Genomic DNA, 20,633 nt, shown 5'->3' on the forward strand with positions numbered 1-20,633 from the left:
CTCTCACCTGAACATTCCCACCTCTCACTGCCTTTACTCTGCTGACAGACTTCGGAGCCACATCACAAACTGGAACGGGGAACTCTGATCCAACTGAAAAAGTAACACTGCAAAAGAGGCCACATAAACATCAGCCATATTTTTCAGTCAGCTAAGTTCCCTGGTCAGATTCATCACCCAGCAGCACAAGTGCTGCAAGAACAAGGGTGGTGGAGGACGAAGAGGTGGCCACAGTGGGAGAAGAGGAGGAGGCTCACAGTGTCTGTTTAAGCAATGCAAACAGGGTGATTACTAAACTGGTCCTCTGGTGCCTTCACCCTAATGGTTTGAAAGCAGGCTTCACTTTGGATATGGTGAATCACTCCCTTTGCTAAATGGCACTATTCACAGCAAAGAAAGCCTAAGGTTGTCCCCTGTTCTTGTGATCTTTGTGGGAGCCTGGAGTCATGTCAGCCATGTGAGAACCTCAGCATCCCTTTCAAAAGGTCAGTTTAACTGGAATACCTCCTGACTGTGGAGGAAAAAGGCATGCACGTCACATCATAACACCTCAAACACTGAAAGCAAAGAGAAGAATCTCAGTGCCATAACAGCAAAAATGTAATGGCTCCATAGCCCTTGCTATGCCAAATGATATGATAATGCTCAGATATCTTCTTTAGGTAACCTAAGGGAAGCTGCCTTACCATTGTGGGATCATAGCTAGATATTCACATGTTCCACATAATCAGTGGAACTGTTTAATTACACAGAGTTGCTTCAACATGATGCTGTGCAAACTTCACTGACTATCATCAAAGTTCTGTTCCTGTGCTACAGCAAATGCCCTTGCTGCTTCTTAGTACTCAGAGAAGAGTCAGCACAGCTCTAAGACAGAGCATGTGGCTCCTGAGACTTGTACACTGCATGGAATCAAAGTTCTGTCAAAAGCTCTCATACTCATGGGAAATCCTCTTCATTATTAACATTTATGTAACGACTCCTTTGTGAGCCAAACATATGTTTACATTCCTCCAGTCTGTTTTTTTAAGGGACAGTGCTGGCCAGATGTTTTTGCTAGAGCACTGGAATTATGTCTTTGTTTTTAGATCTGCTTCATCTACCCATGCAATGTCTCTAAGTCTCTAAGGGGACAAATGCTCCCACACATGCCTTTGTTTACCAAAGAGCATGGATGCATTCTGCTTTTCTTGCGAGTAAGTATCAGGGAGAAGCGACAGAGAGCCTGTGGAGTGACTGAGTCATCCTACCTCCCCCACCAAAGGAGTATGGGTTTGGTGTAGAGAAGAGATCTCAGGATCTTTGAGAAACGATGCCCAAAAATCGTGTCTCACTTAAAGGGGTCACAGCCCTTTGGAGTGTGCTGCAAAGGGAATCAGTGGCCCTGACTTGAGGAAAAGCAAGATTTCTGCCTCACCCTCTAATCTGCAGGGCCTTTCTTGTCTTTGTGCCTGCTGTCTTGGTGTTTATTGTCTGTAAAATGGAAGAACCACTATAATCCTCACCCATTGTGACTATAGAATACATCTCACAGACATCTGAAAGATGGAAGCTGGTAAAAGAGTAAGGTGCAGTCCAATTGGCTTTTGAGAAACTCTTCACTGCAAGTTCCCTTTCAGACTGGTTCACAGCCCTGGGACAATAACTTAATTTTGGTCAGAACCCCTATTTCGGGAGCTGTTGCCTAAGGGTGCTCATGGTATACTGTGGTTTCTGAAGGCAAATTTTTTAACAAGCAAACCATCCATGCAAGGGAAACTCAGTCCTCTGAGGGGATGAGCTGTATTTTGTAGGAAACAAAGTGCTCTGGACTAGAGAAACACCAAGGGATGTGGCAATTTAGACAAGTTCTGCAGGTAGCTGCTTCTTCCCAAACCATGAAATGTTATATCTGGGAATGAGGCAGTCTTCATAATAAAATTCTTGAACAAAAATAAAATTTCTAAAGGCAGAAAATGCCACTAAAGGTAAATTTGGTAACTGTCTGCACACAGCCCTCTCATACAGGGGCCAGTGTTACCCAAGTTGAGCTGGGTTGTCTACAGAAAAGTGAATAGGGAGAGCAACTGCCACATGAACTAATTTAATGAATATCCCCCTCACCTTACTAGCAGGAATTTGAACTGCAATTTTAAACCATAAAGCTTTGCAGGGAGGGTAGCAAAGTCCTTCCTCAAGAAATTTCTCTGGATTTAGTCCTCACTGCCTCAGTGAAACTGAAAAATCAGTTTTACCTTTCTGTAACAGGACTGTTTCAAAAGCCGCATTTGATTTCATCAGAGGTTTTCTAATTGGGCTTTTCATAAGTTTTTCATGAGTTTCTTTGCTTAAGGATGTATATCTGAGAATGACAGAACTCTCGTCTAAAATTTCGACAAGAAGGTATCTGCTTAGGAAGACACTGAAGTTCATACACAGGGAGCTACTACATCTAGTCTAGATTTTGTAAGCACTAATGATGTTTACTCAGTTGATGTTTGTTTCTGTTTAATAAAGAATTTCTCCCCATCATAATATTATACCTCTAACCTAATCAAAACCCTTTTTTATGCAACTGAGCACACAGAAATGAAAAAGTGGTGGGTTTTAACATCTTGAAATGGAAAATGTTCACTCCAGTTGAAACACCTTGAGATTTTATTTGCCATAAAAGACTGGATTCCCAAATGAACAGAACTGTTCATAGGGGATGATGTTAATCTCTGTCAGTAAGAACACCAGAGTTTGGCTGAAGGACCTCACTGATTTCAATATGTAAGCAATATTCTTCAAAATTTTCATGTCACTGATAATCACTTTCTCTAGATTTTGTTTCTTTCAGCAACCTACAACTTTAAAATTGTGCTCTTCTGTTCTGTTAAAATGTGTGTACTAATCTCTGGTAAACCACCGTATTTGATTTAGTTGAATATGTTTTGGTAACATTTTAAGTTAGCACAGTTAGTTCATGTGCCAAGTATTACATTTTTTCATTCCCCACAAAATCAGGACAAACTGTACGTCTCCTGCTGTGTCCAAAGCTGATTTGGCTAACTTTCAGCTATGTTAATTAAAGAATTCAGCAATCCTATTTTTATCTGATTTTAAAATACTACAGATACACTGCTGGCAATTTTGCTTGTTTTGATGCAAAATTCCTTCAATGCAAAAAAAAGTTCGGTAGTTCATTTTATGCTATTCATTTTCACATCCATGCACAGATACCTGCTATAATGTTGAGAGCTGTCAACCAATTACAAAGATTTATCAAATCCACTTTCAGGATAAGGTTTAAGAATATAGATTTGGATAAACTTCACTAAAGCGAATATTGTGCAACAGAGGAGGAGGTAAAAAGAAAGAGAATACAAATGAAAAGGTTCAAAGATCTGTCTTGAGCAAAACTGGCTGCAATATCAAAAAGTTCTGGTTTGAAAAGAATGTTTCTAATGATTTTGAAAACATGGGTTAGCTATTTAAAAAATTATTTACCAAATAAAGCTTATTAGCAATAATCACTTCAGCCAATGGACTGTAAAATATTGTGGACCAAAAAAAGCAATGGTTGATATAATGTTCTAAGAGTAAAAGGGTTTAGTTTATTGCAAAATAAAAGGATTAAGATTAGGCATGCACTAAATTTCCAGCACCAACTCCCTACTCTTCACCTACACAATTTATTTCTATTCTGCATTAGTATTGCTGGCCATACTCATAGCTTAGAGGGACAAAACTTATTCTGTTTGAAGTCAGCAAGCATTTTGCCATAGATTCAATAGGAACAGAATATAGCATCTGAAAGTATACTGCCATGTGATGAAATTTGGACCTCCAAAGTATCTGATTTGCAGTTTTACCTGCCCACATTACTCTTTTCTGTACAACTGTTTTTAGTAAAATATTCTTTTAGGCATCTGATCTTTCGGGTCAACATGATGTCGCACAAACTACTCATCTTCTCCCCTTTCCTCCAACTGTGTTATTTAATCTGAATAAGTTCAATGCATGTGCTATCCATTTTTGCTCTTTATCATTCACTGATTTTTTTGGTTGTGAGGGTTAAAAAACACAGGTGCCCAGAATCATCAGCATCTTGGTTTTGTAGTTCTTCCTAGGTTTCATCTGCTATTGCAATGCACAAAGTCTTCAGCAATGCACAGGCTCTCTTGAAGAATATTAGAAGTGAACACCAACAAATTCAGGGCTGCTGTTTGACTTGAGAATATCCCAGTGCAATTTGAGAGACTGTAGTAATTTCTTTTGGATCGTTACTCCTTCTTTACTCCTCTGGTAGCAAGCACTGCCAACATGTCTGGATTTCCATTGAAAAGGGATGCTGTATGAAAGGCAAAGGCATGCTTAACTGATTACTGAAAGCACATGGAAGTGGCACAAAGAGACGAACTGGGAAGGTGGATGCACCAAAACCACAGATCCTCTACTACCCTTTATTCCTGCCTTCAGAAAAAAAGTGACGAGTAAAAACTGTGGTGATTTTGTGATCCATAGAAACTGAGTTTGTTGGCCTGCAGCCAGTTGCCAGGGGAGAGATCCACATCAAACAGCTTTCAACACAGTGGGTGACTTATGATCTGAAGTCATAGAAGTTTGTTGCCAGATTCACTTGTAGCTTTAAACTGATACGGATTTATTGGGAGGTTACCAAGGAAATTTTACCCTTCTTGTAGCCCCTCTCCCACTCCACTGGAGTAGTGCTAGCAACTCCCTTGTTCCCAGAGGGGATATCATCTCATCCGCTCTCTGGCACCTCAACACTAGCCACAAGCAGTGGGGAGCTGTAGAGACAGCACAGCCTGAGTCAGGACTGTGATTTTGCATTCTCCTGCATTTGGCCCTCCACTGTGGGATCTCCTCAAGGCCATTGAGCTGTCAGAAAGGTGAGTGCCCAACACAGAATTGTAAACAGAGTGCTGTGTCCCTGATATTAACATCTGGCCTGCATCTGTCCCTGGTTTCAGTAGAGAAGACAAGCAAAACATATTATTCAATCACTTCTAGACAAGGCTTGTGGCTGAAGCACATTATCAAGACAAGCCTGCTGTGCCACTACTACTAAGAAAGTATTGCTTTTTGAGTTCTAAGAAATAAATCTAGGAAACACAGGGTGACAGAGAATGTGAGAACATTCATTCCGATATTACTCACAATTCTTTGCTTCTCGGATCTTGAAAAAGAAAGCAATTTTAAATTGCCATTAACTTTTTTTTTCATGCATTTCCTCTAATTTACTAAACAGAAAGCACTTTCATTTATGTACTTGTGTTTACTGGAATGAATTAGGACAAATCCTCTATGGATTTTAAGATATAGAATAGCTTATACACCATCAGAATGTTAGGAGGCATTTAGTTAATGTTCTTTTCAGTGCAGTAGTTTGATTTAATCAGCATGAAGTCTTGCCCATGTGTAAATGCAGTCACTGACCCCTGAAGCACAGAGCCAAACACCGATAGCCTGACTCATTTCAGTGGGCAAGACTCAGATCTCACATGAAGACCAGAGAGTGGAACCGACCCATACAGGGCTTGAAGCCAGCTCATTGGCATAAAAGGATTGATTTGCTTGAGGAAGAAAACCAGGATTCACTTTTACTGCACAGACCTGATAATGAGAATACTTTTCACATGTAGGTTTTCTTCTGGGTAAGAAGCCCCATTCAAGTCAGCATTGGCAGGCCCCAGCTATTTACTCTCTATAGCTCGCATTGCCAGCATCCACATTTTTGTTTCAGCTCCACATCAAAATTCATGTGGGTGTAAAGCTTTCCCAGACACAGAGCACGAGCACATGATCCTCAACATTAATGAGTGAATTGATTAAGCTCTGCTGCACATATATGTGTGCAAGAGTGTGAGAATGAGTACCAATTTTAGCTTGGCAGCAGTGGCTGTTCCATTGATACCCTGCCTGCTTTTTTGCTTATATCTTTACTTAAAAATATTCCTTTGGGGCTGGAGTGTGTTCTGCTTGCTTTTGGCTCAAAGGTGACTGAAGGAAATGATAGGGGCTGCTTCCGAGTTACAGGAGCCCAAAAGGAATGCAGTTCCTCCTGTACTTGCCCTGCTGGCTTGGTGTTTGTGAACTGGCAAGGAAGTGAAATGAATGCCAGTGCCCTCTCAGAGGTTCCCAGAGAAGGATTCTTATCAAATGCTCTCTCCTGCCAAGTCTCCCAAACACTGCCAGCCTGCAAGGATGGGGAGAAGCATTTGGCAGCAAGGCCCTAGGTTTTCAACATCAAATTAGGAAGAAGGGATAGGACAAGTGTCACTAGCAGGGATGGGGCCATTTTTTTTTTCCCTGTATGATAGATGGTCTACAGAAATGTTGGGGAAGTGTATAGGGGCACTTACCATGCTGGTGAGGCTGTGCTGTAAGGTTTGATTTTCCTTGTTCAGCATCTGAGTTACTGTGAGAGTGCCCACTGCCAAGAAATGATGTGTGAAAAACCACAGCAGGAAAGAGAGCAGCAGGAGTGCATTAGGAATGTTTGCTGATGGGCAATGCGTGGCAGGTGCAGAGGACAGAAAGCCTCTTGCTCTTCAGAGGTGTCAGTGTTTGACACATCCTCTGGGAAGTGTGAACAAAATGTAAGGGAGCTTGTTTCCTTTCTCTCTCACACTCAAAGACATTTACTATGTGCATTTGTCAGCCAGGTAGGAATCCTGCTCGCAGCATGAATGACACAATCAATCTTGCAGTGTGCAAGTTTCATGTCAGGACAAGAAGAGAAAGGTGTTAGAACACACAAGAGGATTCAGAAGCATCATATTTGTTGTTGGCCTCTACTTAGATACTCTCATGAGGCCTGGGAGCTCCTACACAGATGTCCTGCTCCTAAGTGAAAAAAATTAGTTCTGATTGCTACCCTCCTGTGCAATGGTATTGACTCACTTTTGTCCCTTCCTACATGCTTTTATCATGTCAAAATCACATTAGCTTTTGGACAGCTGCTTTCTTTATTGACAAAGTCAGCCTCTTTTCAGGGAACAGCACTGCAAGGGACATCAACTACTAGATAACTGGAGCTGCGTGAGAAGGTGCCACAAGCTGCAGAGCTCAGATGAGGAAGGAAGTTGGATATTTGCCTTACAGAGAGAGGCACAAAAGAGGAAATTTAAAAGGAACAAAAGAAACATGAAAGTTGTCACTATTTCCAAAAAGAGGGAAGAGAATTGTGAAAGAGATCTCTGATTCACTACAGACTTGAGGAAGTTGTCTTTGCAAGGAGTGAGTTGGAATAGATTTGAGGATTGATCGATTTGGAATAGTAGTGAGGACAGTGTGGAGCTTGAAGAAACACAGGTGATATGAGAGAAATGCAGAGCAAGAGCTCAATGTCACTTTCAGCAGGAAAATTCTGGATAGACTCAGGGTGGGTATTTGGGTGGATAAGGGTGATGTATTTGAAACAGGAATTAACATGAAGTAATGATCATTATGAAAGGAAGGAGCTGAGTACTAAAAGCATGAAGGACCAGAAACTGAATACAAGTGAAGCAAAAGGAAAACCTGTGGACATTTGGAGTAGTGAAGAGGTATATCACTTTAAAAAGTATCCTAACTCCACTGTGTTTCATTACTATTTTGAAATATTCCAGATTGCAGTGATAAATGATCCTGTTGCCTCCTTCCCTCCTAGCCAAGCAATGTGGCCACCTTGCCTACCTCTGTTGCCTTCTGCTCTTGTTGGCAGCATGAATGAGTTAACAAGAACCATACTCCTGGACTACTTCATTTCATTGTGCCACTAACAAGCATTATTTTAACCATAATTTTTCTTTGTTCCAGTTTAATTTACTTATCTTCTTAGAAGCATTGCTGGAAAAAGTTTATCATTGTCCATAAAATTATTTGTTAAGTTTCTATGGTGATGCAAATTATATTGAATTCTTGCTATTGTCATGGAAAAACAACATTGGGTAAATCTTTGCCAAACTGCTTGAACATGGTTTTGAAATTAATACACTGGAGTTAAACTGGCACAGTTCTACTAATTAGTCTACTCAAAAATGCATCACTAACTGTAGATCTCTGCATATGGTCAGTGAGTGGCCTGGTTCTAGCTGAGCAGCCACTCTGGAGTTCTCTGTTGCCAGAGGTGCACAAGAAATGGGACCATATAGTGGCCACAGACATGGACAAATGTCATAGAGAGCTACATTTGGGAAGCTGGTGTTTTCTATTTCTTCCAGTCTATTCTACATCTTATGTCTACTCAGATGCTTAATTCCTGGAGCTAACATCAAAAACACCTTCCCTGAAAAGCTGGGGAAAATACTATAACCCTTAAGAGCAAATGAAACTGCAGTGATCCTTTAAATGGGTCATGGGAAACATTTGGATTGAAACTTATTTCCAAATCATTTATACAACACTGATAGGGCATTTCCCAACCTTACACAGGTGGCTTTGCCGCCCTTGCTTTTCCTCCCCATTCCTTCCTTGCCCCATCACTCTTACCATTTCCCTTCAGTTGTTCCAGTACCCAGTCCTATTTCAAACTCATTCTCTCTTTTCAACTTCTCTTCACTAGACCCCTTAGCTTCCCAAATTATGGCTGATAGGATTTTTTTTTGTTGCTGTTAGCAGATATGGCCTCAAATCCTTGGTAATGAGCCTGCAATGGTTTATCAGCATATGCTCAGCTTTGTTCCTCTCTAGTTTTGTGGCACAGATGGGCTGATTTCTAATAGACCTGAAATTCAGCCAAAACACCTGGCTGAGATCTGAAGCTAATTCATAGTGCCCCCAACCCATGGCTCTCCTAATACTGATTCCATGAAGCAATGAGGAAGAGCATGGATGCCAGCAGCACTGGGAACACCAAATCACCCTGGTGGACTGCAGACATGTCAGTGTGACAGGCACCTCACTGAGTGGAAATGACATTGTTGCAAGAAAATGATACACATAATAAATTGCAGAGGTCATGCTGAGGTTAGGTTTTCAGTACTATACAATACACATGGGAAGAAAAAGATCTGTTAGCTTGTTTGTCCTTCCAGGATAGCTGAATACCAGCTAAATACTGTCAATTTTGGGGAGCTTATGAATGTATGATACAGCACTTTCACAAGAGCTAGATCCAGATCCTGGAAGAACTTTTCACAAGAGAAAAGAATGTTGTTTAGGTTTGCTGCTTCACTAAATATAGGACTCCTATCTCTGGAGTAGTTTCTCTTCAGATATGTACTCCTTCCTCCTTTCATTTTCAAGCACATCCAGGCACACAAACAAAAACAAATGAGTTACAAGCTAATCAATCTTGTTTTCTCCAGGTTGGAAAGGAAAAGAGATAATATTTTGATTTCAATTTCCAAATCTTTGGGAGGTGCTCAGATATTATCTATCATAGTGCTTCAAGCTTCTTGCTGTAATGGCATCAAGTGCCTCCCAAGCAATTAAAAAGCAACAAATAATTATCAAAATACATTTTGCCATCAGTTCTCTCATCCATTTCTGCTTATGAACAAGCATTAAAAGCAGATTTTTTAACTGTGGAGTAAAACTGTGAGCTTTCTGTGAACAAGAAGAGATGTAAAAAAGGGAAAATTTATTTTTAGTTTTGGACTTCTAAGATCGAGGTCACTTTCTGTTCCCTTAGGAATGAGATATTTTGTCCAAATCTGGTCTCAGTAACTCCTAGAGTCACAAGCTTCCTCTGTTTGGACAGTTTCACTGCTCCTGGAGAAAGTGACAGGCATCATCTAAGAAGAACTGATGGAGCCTAATTTACTCAGGCAAATTCCATGGAGTTTCTCCAAATAGCAGCTTGAAATGGGGTGTTGAAATCCAGGTCCTAGTTGAAGTTAGCATAAAAAATACCAATGTGTGTTGCTGTATCACTAGCCTATAGCAGCCCCTGTGCTTCCAAAGTGAAGCTTTATGCTAAAGCTGTCTTATGCCAGAGTCTGCTGCTGTATACATCAGTGATTTACTTCCCCAGCCTGGATATTTGGGAGTCCTAAAGTAGTTCAGGAGGAGCTAAGAAATACAAATACAGCAGTATCCTCAAAGAGTTTGGCATTATGAAGAAAGCAAGTTCTACATGTTGCTAGCCTTCCTGACACACACACACACATAAATAGCATTATTTAGGTTCAGCTTTCACGCATTATAAACAGATAATGCTACTTACACATCCTGTCAAGCAGACAGAGCTGAGTATCATTTGTACACTGCTTCTCTTTAAGTTGCCCAATAAATATTTCAGTGGCTTCATGGATGGGGGACACTTACAAAACAGCTGCTCAGGAGGCACTTCTGGGAGAGGAAGAACTTTGTCTGCTGGAAGCCTGTGGTTTTGCCGTGTTATTCACTGCTGTGTGTTCGGGGAGGAGGAGAGGAGCAGTGTTGCAAGGAGCAATGGAAGCTGCAGGGAGCGGGAGCCTGGGGCGGCTCTTGGGCAAGGGGCGCTGGGAGCTGAGGGCGCCCAGGAGCCGCTCCCCACTGCCTGTCACTGGCTGTCACTGTCTGTCACACGTAGCCAGGGTTACAGCTGTAGGTACCAGGCTGGGAGAAGGCACCTTTTTCTGATTTTTATGATTTTTATGAACAGAAACCGAGTAACTTCGTACAAAATCCCAGGCTGACAAGGACAGAGCTGCCGCATAGGTCCAAGAAGCATTAGCTGACTAGCAGAACGGTGGGAGGCTAAACATGAAAGACCTGAAAACCACCAGTGTTTTTATGCTAGCCGTGATGCACATTCGAGACATTTTTGGCCAGCTTTCAAGTAAAAGTAACTCCGAAGAGAAGCCCGATCGCAGCAACCAGCCGGCTCCGAACCCTTCGCTGCCTAAGAACAGATTTTTTTCCCTTTGAGCTTTCCCTAGCCTAAGGTGATACCAAAGGAGCTTCCAAAAAACTTTGCAGGCTGAGAAACACAAAATTACTTCCTTCAGGGGCGGAGACACCCCCCACTCGCTCCACGGAGACTTTACCCGGCGCTGAACCCGAACAGGGGCTCACCGAATCTCCCGAGGGGAGCGTGCCCATAGGAACGGGAGGCTCCCCAAGGGGAAGGGCAGTCGGGGACAGGGGAGGGTGCCCCGGACTCGGGGATCCCGGGAGAAGCGCTCCCGGCCCGAGGAGCGGCTCCGGCTCCCGCCCCGGCCGCGCCCGCCGCGCTGAGGGGGGCGGTGCGTGTCACGCGGGCGGGGCGCCGGGCGGTCACGTGACGCGGGAGAGGCCCGGCAAGGCCCGAGGAGGAGCTCGGCCGCCGCCATTTTCCTGCGGCGCCCAGTGCGTGTCCCTGTCCCCGGCCGGGCGGGCGCGCAGGGGGAGGGGACGGCGGCCGGGGGAGGGGGGCGGGAGGAGGAGGAGGAGGAGGAGGAGGGGTCCCTGCTCGGGTGACAGGTCCGTCCCTGAGGGCGGAGCGGGGGCCGCCTGCGGCACGGCGGGGTGAGGAGCCCGCGCAGCTCCATCCCCCCGGCGACTCCTCCCGTCCCGGCCCCTGAGGAGGGAGCGGAGCCGCGCTCGGTTCCAGCGCCGCCAGCGAACCCGCCATGTCCGGCCAAAGCCTCACCGACCGCATCACGGCGGCGCAGCACAGCGTGACCGGCTCGGCCGTCTCGAAAACCGTGTGCAAGGCCACGACCCACGAGGTGATGGGCCCCAAGAAGAAGCACCTGGACTGTGAGTACCGGCAGGGACGGCGGCCCAGGGATCTCCCCGAGCGTCCCGCCGGGGAGCGGGATTGCCCGGCCTGTGCCGGGGTCCCGCTGCGGGGCTGCCGCCCATCCCACCGGCCTCGTGGGGACGGGAAGCCTCCTCCGGCGGGGAGCCCGGGCTTTCAGCGTCGGGCACAGCCCGAGGGCGGGGGCGTAGGGTCGGGGACGTGGCGATGGAGAGCCTGGGAGAGGCTGTTCAGTGTATCTGCTCTCCAAAAAGGGCCTTGCCAGTCTTCCTTATGCACAGGGCCCTGGACAATGTGAGCTGCTGAAGGACAGGACCTGCTCCGTACCCCTTTCTTAGGGAGAGAGAGAACCACGGAGGCCAGGCAGAGGAATGGGCTGTAATTTCCTTACTAATTGATCTCATTTGCGTCGTGCTAGGGCAGCGCTCCCCCATTCTCTAGAGGAGGTGCAGGAGTTTCAGGAAGGAATAGCTCATCAGTTATCTTAATTATTTTCCAGGTAATCTACCAGGGGAAAAAAAAATTCCTTCTTTAACAGTCATGTAAATCTTCCATGTAGGAAAATGTATGAAACGTCTGTTTGAGGGGCAGATCTCTCTCAGTGAGGATGTTCTTAGTCTTCTTTCTGCTCTGTCTCATTCACTTGGAAAGATGTATCTAAGAGGACTTCTTTAGAACTTTGGTACCTGGTCTTAACATACCATGCAGGTTCTGGCCATTTTTCAGCTTCTCTTAAGAACAGATCAAAGGTGGGAAGGCTTGAAAGGTTTTCTATCAACTATGATCCGTACAAGTGATTATGAGGAGAATGATGAACACCAAAGTTCACATTAGCGTTTCTCCACTAAGCTGTAAGGTCACAGGACCGAGGAAGTTCTTGGTCTGAATATCTTATTGTCTTGCATCTGTTTATTCTAGGCCTTTTAAGGACAGCCGCCCCCCCACCCCTTTCACTTTTCCAAATATATAATAAAAGATACTGGAGAGATTTGTGTGTCTGTGCCTTCTCTATGTGTGCTTTCTCCCTTCCTCCCACCCACGTCTGCAGGAGAAGGTTGAGTCTTCATGAGTCTCGAGTTTGTGCCTTCTGAATTGCTCTGTATCCAAATGAGAACACCAGATGATAGTAGTAGGATTAATTGTACTGTAGTTCTGTAGTTCTTTCTTCTTTCCACTAAAACGTGTGCATATTAAAGGTTTAAGGAATTCTTGTTCTGCAAGTACCTGAGAGCAATGTGATTAATTTTTAGGGTAGTCCCAGAACAGCTGCCTCTGACTCTTTTTGGTATGCCCTCATGTAGTTATCTTTTGGTTGAAGATACAGTAACTGAGTGGTCTTGTTGTATTTGGTTAGCTGAGGGTGTCAGAACACTGAGGAACTCTTTGGGCTTTGAGTAACTTATTGGCAGGTAGAGAGAACCCCTTGTCATATGGCATATGTATGAAATGGTGATGTTACTGGATTTCACACAGCAGCAGTGAGGCTTGCTGGAAAACAAACTTTGTCAGGCTTAGCCTGTAATTGTGCTAAAAGTAGGGTTTCAGTAATGAGGCATTTAGGAGCTGAATTATTTTGTGGTATAAACTGTGTTGAAAAGAATATGAAGCTGGCCAGAGAACTGCTCTTCAGGTGGGGGGGTGTGTGTGTGTAAAAGGGTGATGTTCTGGATAGGGCTGCTAGGCAACAGCCTAATGGAGACCTCCAGAGTGCTGCTTCAGAAGGTTGCCTGGACTTCCTTAGAAAGCTGTCTGCTAGTTGCTGGATGAGAAGACCAATTCTGTGTTTCCTTTTTCTACTCTAGACTGTCAGGAGTTTTAGTTTCTGCCTCTCTGAGAATTTTTATCAAAGCAGGGAAAACTTGGGTTTTTAATAATCTTTTTAGTGGTTAAAATATATCATGGCTAGATGTTTTGTACCCTAATATATTTATTAGAAGTCTCAGTTCCTGGCATCAGGAAATGACACATGGTCTTGTATTTTGAACTTTTTCTTTGTTCATACCCTTTATGGTTGTATACTTTAAAATAAATATTTTTTACACAAGCTGTGACTCAAGCCCCACTTCTGAACAATTTGTACATATCTTCCTTTTACAACAAACAGTTTAACATGGTAAGGCCTATGAACTGACATCTCTTTGTAAATGACAATTGATATACCTGTCTTCATAGGCAGCATGCTGCCCTAATATTTTTCTGATTATTGCTTATTATGATAATAGAGGTAAAGCTTACTAGAGGTTGTGTCCTGGTGAGCAGATGAGTTGAGTTTTCCTGTACTGTCCTGTAATGAAGTGTTAGTCTTGCAGCATGTTCTGTGGCCATGACATACATTCTTGCTTCTGTATTTCTTGTACAGATCTCAAGATTTCTGACTGTCCTGTTACTGAAATGCTTTCTTCATTAAGCTGGAGCTGTCACAAACAGATTTAACTAGCTCAGCCTCATGTTAACTCATTAAAATGGGGGAAAGTCCAACATAGATGCTCATGAACTTAATTATTCCTATTCTTATTTATCTTGCTTCTGACAGTGTGTGGAGTTTAAAAACTGACGTGCTCTCCATCCTGGGTTACCTCTATTTTCCTGAGTGATAGTTATCTTTATCAAGGAAGTTAAAAAGGAATTTTTTCCTTAGCTCATGGTGGTTAAAATGTAGTATGTTTCAAAGAATGCTTTCTCTCCCATTACAAAGCTTAGTTATTTGGTTTGAGGGAGAAAAACTTCTAATTTACAAGTGGACATGGCTTGTGATAGGTAGTAACATCATCTTGAGGCTGTATACTTGAATCCATGATACTGTTTTATTCTTCTGTTTTGAAGGTCCAGCCTTAGAGCTTAGAGCTGGGTTAAGGATTCTGTTTGCTGTTCTGAATGCTGTGCTTGTTGTGATGGATTACTTGTTTTACAGAAATCAGGTTTAATGGCCTTGGAACCCTCAAAACATAGTTCATCAATTTCTTTTAGGGAAAACCTAGTTTCACAAGGACTTTGTCCCCATTTTTACACCTATCTGAGCAGTGGGAGCTCTAAACTGGTTTGTGGGTTTAACTTGCACACACAGATTGGTACAACCCTTTCTTTCTAGGTAGCTTTTTTGTCTCCACGTTGAGTGTTGGATAGTGATGCTAAGAACAAGTGCTTTGGGTTGTTACAATATAAATGGTGCTGGGAAACTTGTTGCCAGTTTTCACTCTTTCTTTATGTGATTCTCAGAGAGGGAGGTGTGTTTGTATGTGTGGTGGATAATTAATATTAGGAATATCTGAAGTTAATGCCTAGTAAATTTCACTGGCTTGGTTCAGTGAAGCTGCTGTAGCAGGGATAGCTCAGTATCATAACAATGTTTGTGTACATGTGTGTGTTGTGGAGTGTATTTAAACAGCTTTGTTGTGATACTCGTTTAGGGTTGGCCTCTTGAATGAGTGTGCATCGTAACCCTATCTGCTTGTAGCTAATGGAGTAGCCCTCTTTAAATGAGAATGTGGAAGGATGACTTGGAAGGAAGCTGTGATGCTGTAATTACCCATTCTTAACAGGAAATATCTCTATAATTAAGCCAGAGTGTAATTTCCTTGATTTCTTATTGTGAAAGAAAACACATATTTTTAAGGAAGGCAGTAAACCAGAACCCTGCCCTGTATTGAGTAGATGTCTATGAGAAGCTGTGTAAGGCAGAGTAAACTCGAAGGAACTTGTTGGGAACTTAATTCCTAAATCACTAATGTCAGCTGCTTTGGTTTTGTCTGGAAGCTGCCTCTGGGATAGAGAAAAGCCAGGTGAGAAACTCTTGCTTCATGTCTGTGCTGGGGACAGCTTCTATTTCAAACTAAGATGGTACAAAAAGGGTAACTTGGAGAGCTGAGGAACAAAGATCATTGCTTTTTGCTGGATCACCCAAGAGATTTGTAGGGAAGCTGGGAAAGCCAGCGTTGTAAGGGTTCACTTGCCTTTTTATGCTAAAGTGTACCTGGGTGATGAGGTGAATTAACTCCTAGTTCTGTGGGTACTACTGTGTTCTACAGTAGACACAGATTATCCACATTCCTTTTATGGTATTTAAGTGCTTCAACTAACTCATATTTTGTCTCTGGTTTTGGCAGAATCACCTGAGGTTTCTTGCAGTTCTGTTTCCTTTTTGTAATTGACTTAAATTTCTGGAGGCAGTCCATTTTTATTTTTGCTTAGAAATGTTCTTTGTAACTGTAATTATTCCGAATACAGATAATTGCATTATTACAACTTTCTTCTGAAGTATTCAGTTTTCTTTCTGAGTTTTTTCTGTGATTCCTTCATAGTTTCTTTCTTTAGCCAACTTTCTTACTTTTTACTGGAATTCCTTTGGAATATTTGTTCGTGCCTTTTAGTAGAGTATGAGAACTATCATGCTCCTCCTGGCTGCCAGAGGGACAATTTTCTCCTACAGCTGCTCATTTGCAGAAAGAATAGCTGTGTAGTTGTGCAGCTGTTGTTTTATTTTGCTTAGCCTGAAGCAGTATTCTGCTTCAGATGAGGTAAGAGGCAGGAGCTAAGGAGGAGAAGCTGTAGGACACCTGCAATCAGCTTCCTGTGACTCTTCATACCACCACCATTGTTTCCCAGTAGCAGTGAGCATTCAGGTCTCATGTAACTTTGGGTATAGCCCTAGCTGAGATTTTTCTTAATTATTTTTTTAATCGTGCTGTCATATCTTGTATTTTCTAAAAGGGACACTTGGGAGAAACATTCTTTGCCGTTCAGCCTGTGACCTAATGATCTATTTCAGTCTTCAGTTCCTAATCCTAAAATCACTTTTTGATTTGTAGATGTGAAAATTTTAAGTTGTCCCTGATGGCTTGTCTCACAAAATAATGGTAGTTTGCATAATAATACAAGAGATTACTTATCCAATGTGGAATTTAAGGCTTCCTGACTTTTGCATTTGGTGCCTTATGTAAAGTACATGATTTGTTGATGATGGTGGAATTCTGGGAAAGTTCACTTAAAAAACATTACTGGTGTCTCACTCCCTCTGGAAAATGCAACATTATTTCTGGAGACGAGACACCTTTTGTATTTGAAAGCTTAATTTATTAAACAGCTTTCTTCAATTGAAAATTTTCACTGCTGTTAAAACATTTTCACTCAAAGCATCTCACACATCAATTAATCCTTTAAAAATAGCACATAGTAGCTTTACTGCTGGTAGGCTATGTCCACTTCTCTGTGTACTGAAGTAGCTCTTTCTCAACCATGATAGTAGAAATCAGGTAAGAATTGTAAATGACTTGTGTATAAAGTCTCAAAGCCTTCTACTGGGGCAGTAATTTAATATTTTCAAGTAGTTTGCAATACAAGTCTAAAGCAATAATCTCAAGTATGTGTCCTTTTGAGTATTTTAGCAAACTCTTCTGCTGCAAACTTTTTATTCATGCCTATGAGAATTTAGCCATTTAGATTTCCTGCGGGTCAAAGTCTTAACTCTGGGAGTAGCTGCAATTTGGAGTTTAATGTTATCTTGCAAAGCCTTGGGTATGAGAGAGATTTTATTACTGATTGTATCTGCAGCTGATTAAAAGTAACCAACAAGTAACTAACAAAAAAGAATGCAATCAAGTGAAAAGAAGCTTTTGTTGCTATAAAATTATTTGGCTTGGTGTTTTCCTTGCTCTTCTGGCCGTTTTCTCCATTGTGAAGTATGATCATGAGTGGGCAGATTATGAATTCTTAGTAAATTCAAAGTAATTGTATCCTTCAAAACTTGAAGGAGAAATATTGTTCTACTTTGTATTTTACCCCTAGTTTATATCAGAGCTTTATCAATTAACTGGTAGTTTCTAAACTTAATGTTAGTAAATTCAGTGCTGAGGTGTGGTTGTCTCAAATCTACTGAGGATAAATCCGAGTTATGAGTAATATGTCACAAATCGGGTATTGGGAATTTAGAAATTAGGGGACTAAGCTGTATTTAACTGTGTGAGAATAACTTAATGAAGTTAAGCATTTCATACAGATTTAGCAAATACACTGGATTTTCTGATTGTGACTAAAAATCTCCTGTGCTATTTTGCTAAAGGAGCTTTATTAAAGTAATGCTTATCTGGATAATTTGCAATAGTATACAAGGGTAAATTAGGCTTTTATAAGTTTTTCCTCAGAAGAGAGGGTGAAAATGAATGAGACCTACATCAAAATTTGACTTGGGCATGTTAATTCACAGAATGAAGCATACAGCATTACTGGAGTGGACAGTGGTGGCATAAAGGGAAATCTTGAGACTTTTATGCAGGTCATGACATAAGTAGTCATAAGTAGTCTAAACCTAAAATAAATTTAAAAATCTCCAAAAGTGGGGATTATACTCATTCTGAGATTTCCTGTGCACTTTCATTCATACTGATGTTAATTCTCTTCATCAACTCCTTTTTGCCTTTTCTCCTGAAAAGACACTTTTGAAATCTTTACTTGCTGTCCTTTATTGCTTCCTCCTAAGCCAGCAGGCCTTCAGTCACAACATTCATATGCTCCAGCAGCGGTGCCATTCTAGCAGGAGTGATTCTTTTGCTGATGTGGGAAGTGAGAAGTTTGCATGGGTTGAAACTGCTCTGGCATTTCACATATTTACTCTAAATATGGTGCTTGCAGTAGCTCAGCTATTCCAGTTGCTGGCTGTGTGTTATGACATCAACAAGGTGCCTGTATTGTTTGTAACCTTTCTTGATTTTTTGAATCGATAATTTAATAAAATTTAAAGCATAAATTGTGCATACTTAATAACACTGTGTCCTAGTTAAACAATTAGTATGTAAACAAATTGTCCACGTTAACAACTTGTAAAAAAGTACATTATTTTATCCATTTACAAAAAGGTGATAATGAGGTTTATATAATTCCTTAATTACTTTTGCTCCAAAAAAAAGAAAAATAAGCCCAACAAAACCAAACCAACCCACTTGTATGCATCTGCACAGCATAAGTTTCTAAAGTTGCTACAGTCAACTTGATTTTTAACTCCAAGTGTGTAACATGCAAAGTTTTAAATTAAACTCAGGCTACAAAGCTAAAGGCAGAATTAAGCATGTTTTAAATACTTATTTTTAATTTTAAAAAGAAATATTTACCTTCACCTGGCAGTAAATCCACTCAGAGCAGCTCTGGTTGTTTGTGATGTGTTACTCTGCCAGGTGAGACGGTTGAATGTCTTGGCTGTCCAAAGGTGGACATTGGTGTCCTCATGCTCCTTGGTGCCCTTAAGGGCTGCTGTAGCTTGCTTTGCTGTTGGGTGTGTTTGTGCTTTTCTGGGGTGGGTGCTGATCTGTAAGTGACCTGAAGTGTTTCTGTGCCCCTCTTTTGCAGTTCAAGTGTGTGCTTTTTGTCTTGGGTTTGGTTGTGTTATGTAGCACGTCCCTCTCTTCCCCACTTCTTCCCATATGTTCAGAAGTTGTATCACCATTTCACTGCATTTGCCTGCAGTTGCTCTGGGTTTATTTAGCTGCTACCTCCACTCTTGCTGAGCAGTGGGTCAATATTTAATTGAAAATGGATCACACTTCAATTTGCTTTATCCTCTTTCCTTCTTTTTCTGCCCAGTATTATCATAGTAGTTTCAGCCATCATTGCAGCCTATTTCAAACATCATGAATTTTTCTGATCAGCAACTCTGTATTCTGGATCTGACCTTATTTTTTTATGTGAAGTGTAAAACCTTGTTCAAACGGTTGTGATGGTGGTGTTATTTCATCATGTTTAATTCTGTCCCCTTTTCTATTTGCCAGAAGCCACTGGTGTTCGTAATTCGGGATGTATACTGTTATGGAGAGATTAAAACTAACTTTCATTTTAAAATCAGTTTGTTGGGAGTATTTACTTGATTATGTATTGCAGCCTCATGCAGTTGTAGTTCCCAAAGCAATTCTTCATTTCTGGGTTGATGTGAGGCTGATTTCATCAAGTCTTGCTTACTCATAAAATGCTTTCATTCTTCTGTCTCACAAGGGGCACTTGAGTTTAATGTTTATGTAAGCAGTTAAGTCAGTTTGTAAGTTTTAGGGCTGAACTTCAGGTATTTTACTTGCAATTACTTTTTATTCATCATGAACCATAACTAGTTCAAATCCTAGTTGCAGATAAAAAAGAAAAATGTGTTTTTGAACAATATCCTTGTGTTCTTTTATTCTCTTGAAGTGAAGTTTCTTTACTGTTTAGAATGATACTGGAATCTTTAGGTAGATTTCAGTTTTGAATTCATTCTCTGAACGTCCATGTCCCTTAGCTTTCATTGATATAGCCATGATCGGATCAGCTGGTTTTTGTTGAAATGACTGAATTTGGATTTATTATCCTTTAAATCAGTTTTTCTATGATATATTAATAACCTCAAGTCTTAAATTTATTAGGGATTATTTCTCCCTAGTGTGTTTGCATTTCAGTCAGGAGTGTTACAGTGCAGCACTGCAGAATAAGATTTAGAGTATCAAAAATACATGTGAAGTGGATTTTAATCATAGGAAAAAAAGAAAAAAATGAACCCACATATGAACACCTCTGCATTTGTGGACTGTAGTTATTTCTAATAAGGATATTTCATGCTTAGTAAGTTGTCACATTTGATTAGCAAATGAATGGAAAAGCTCAGGATGCACAATTCTTAGCTATAAGCTGTTTGATACACAAGGACTAGTACACTATTTGTTGGGCTTTGAGGAAAAATGGTTGTTTGGATACAGACTTTTATTTTTAGGTTCTTGATAGTTAATAAGGAGCTAGCCCGAGCTTTTTTCCTGACCTGTTCAGTTGAAATGCCTTGCTGCTATGTAGCTTCATTTAAGCCCATTAAATGTAACATAAGTCAATTTCCAAGCAGGTTGCTTTGCATTAAAAATCTGGAACATATGAAGCTTGTTTCAGTGCTGAATTTGGTGTGTAAGCGGATGGAAATCCACAGAAGTTTTTGTGTTAGTTCTCAAATACTAGGGAGAAACACAGTTAGTGTAACTTGTGAAATTTGGGTTTTCAT

General features: G+C 41.4%; 1 protein-coding gene across 4 annotated transcripts in view; it reads left to right on the forward strand.

Moving 5' to 3' along the window:
* Nucleotides 1-11,361: 11,361 nt before the first annotated feature.
* Nucleotides 11,362-20,633, forward strand: part of PICALM (phosphatidylinositol binding clathrin assembly protein) — a 65,734-nt gene continuing 56,462 nt past the window's right edge. For 3 of the 4 annotated variants that reach the window (XM_058800665.1, XM_058800667.1, XM_058800666.1), the window contains exon 1: nucleotides 11,362-11,637. In XM_058800665.1, coding sequence (XP_058656648.1) covers nucleotides 11,508-11,637 — 130 coding nt within the window. In that variant the 5' untranslated portion in view covers nucleotides 11,362-11,507. The remainder of the gene's footprint in view (nucleotides 11,638-20,633) is intronic. The other variant, XM_058800668.1, reaches the window with a different exon arrangement.

The sequence above is a fragment of the Ammospiza caudacuta genome, chromosome 2, assembly GCF_027887145.1.
Source record: "Ammospiza caudacuta isolate bAmmCau1 chromosome 2, bAmmCau1.pri, whole genome shotgun sequence".
NCBI lineage: Eukaryota > Metazoa > Chordata > Aves > Passeriformes > Passerellidae > Ammospiza > Ammospiza caudacuta.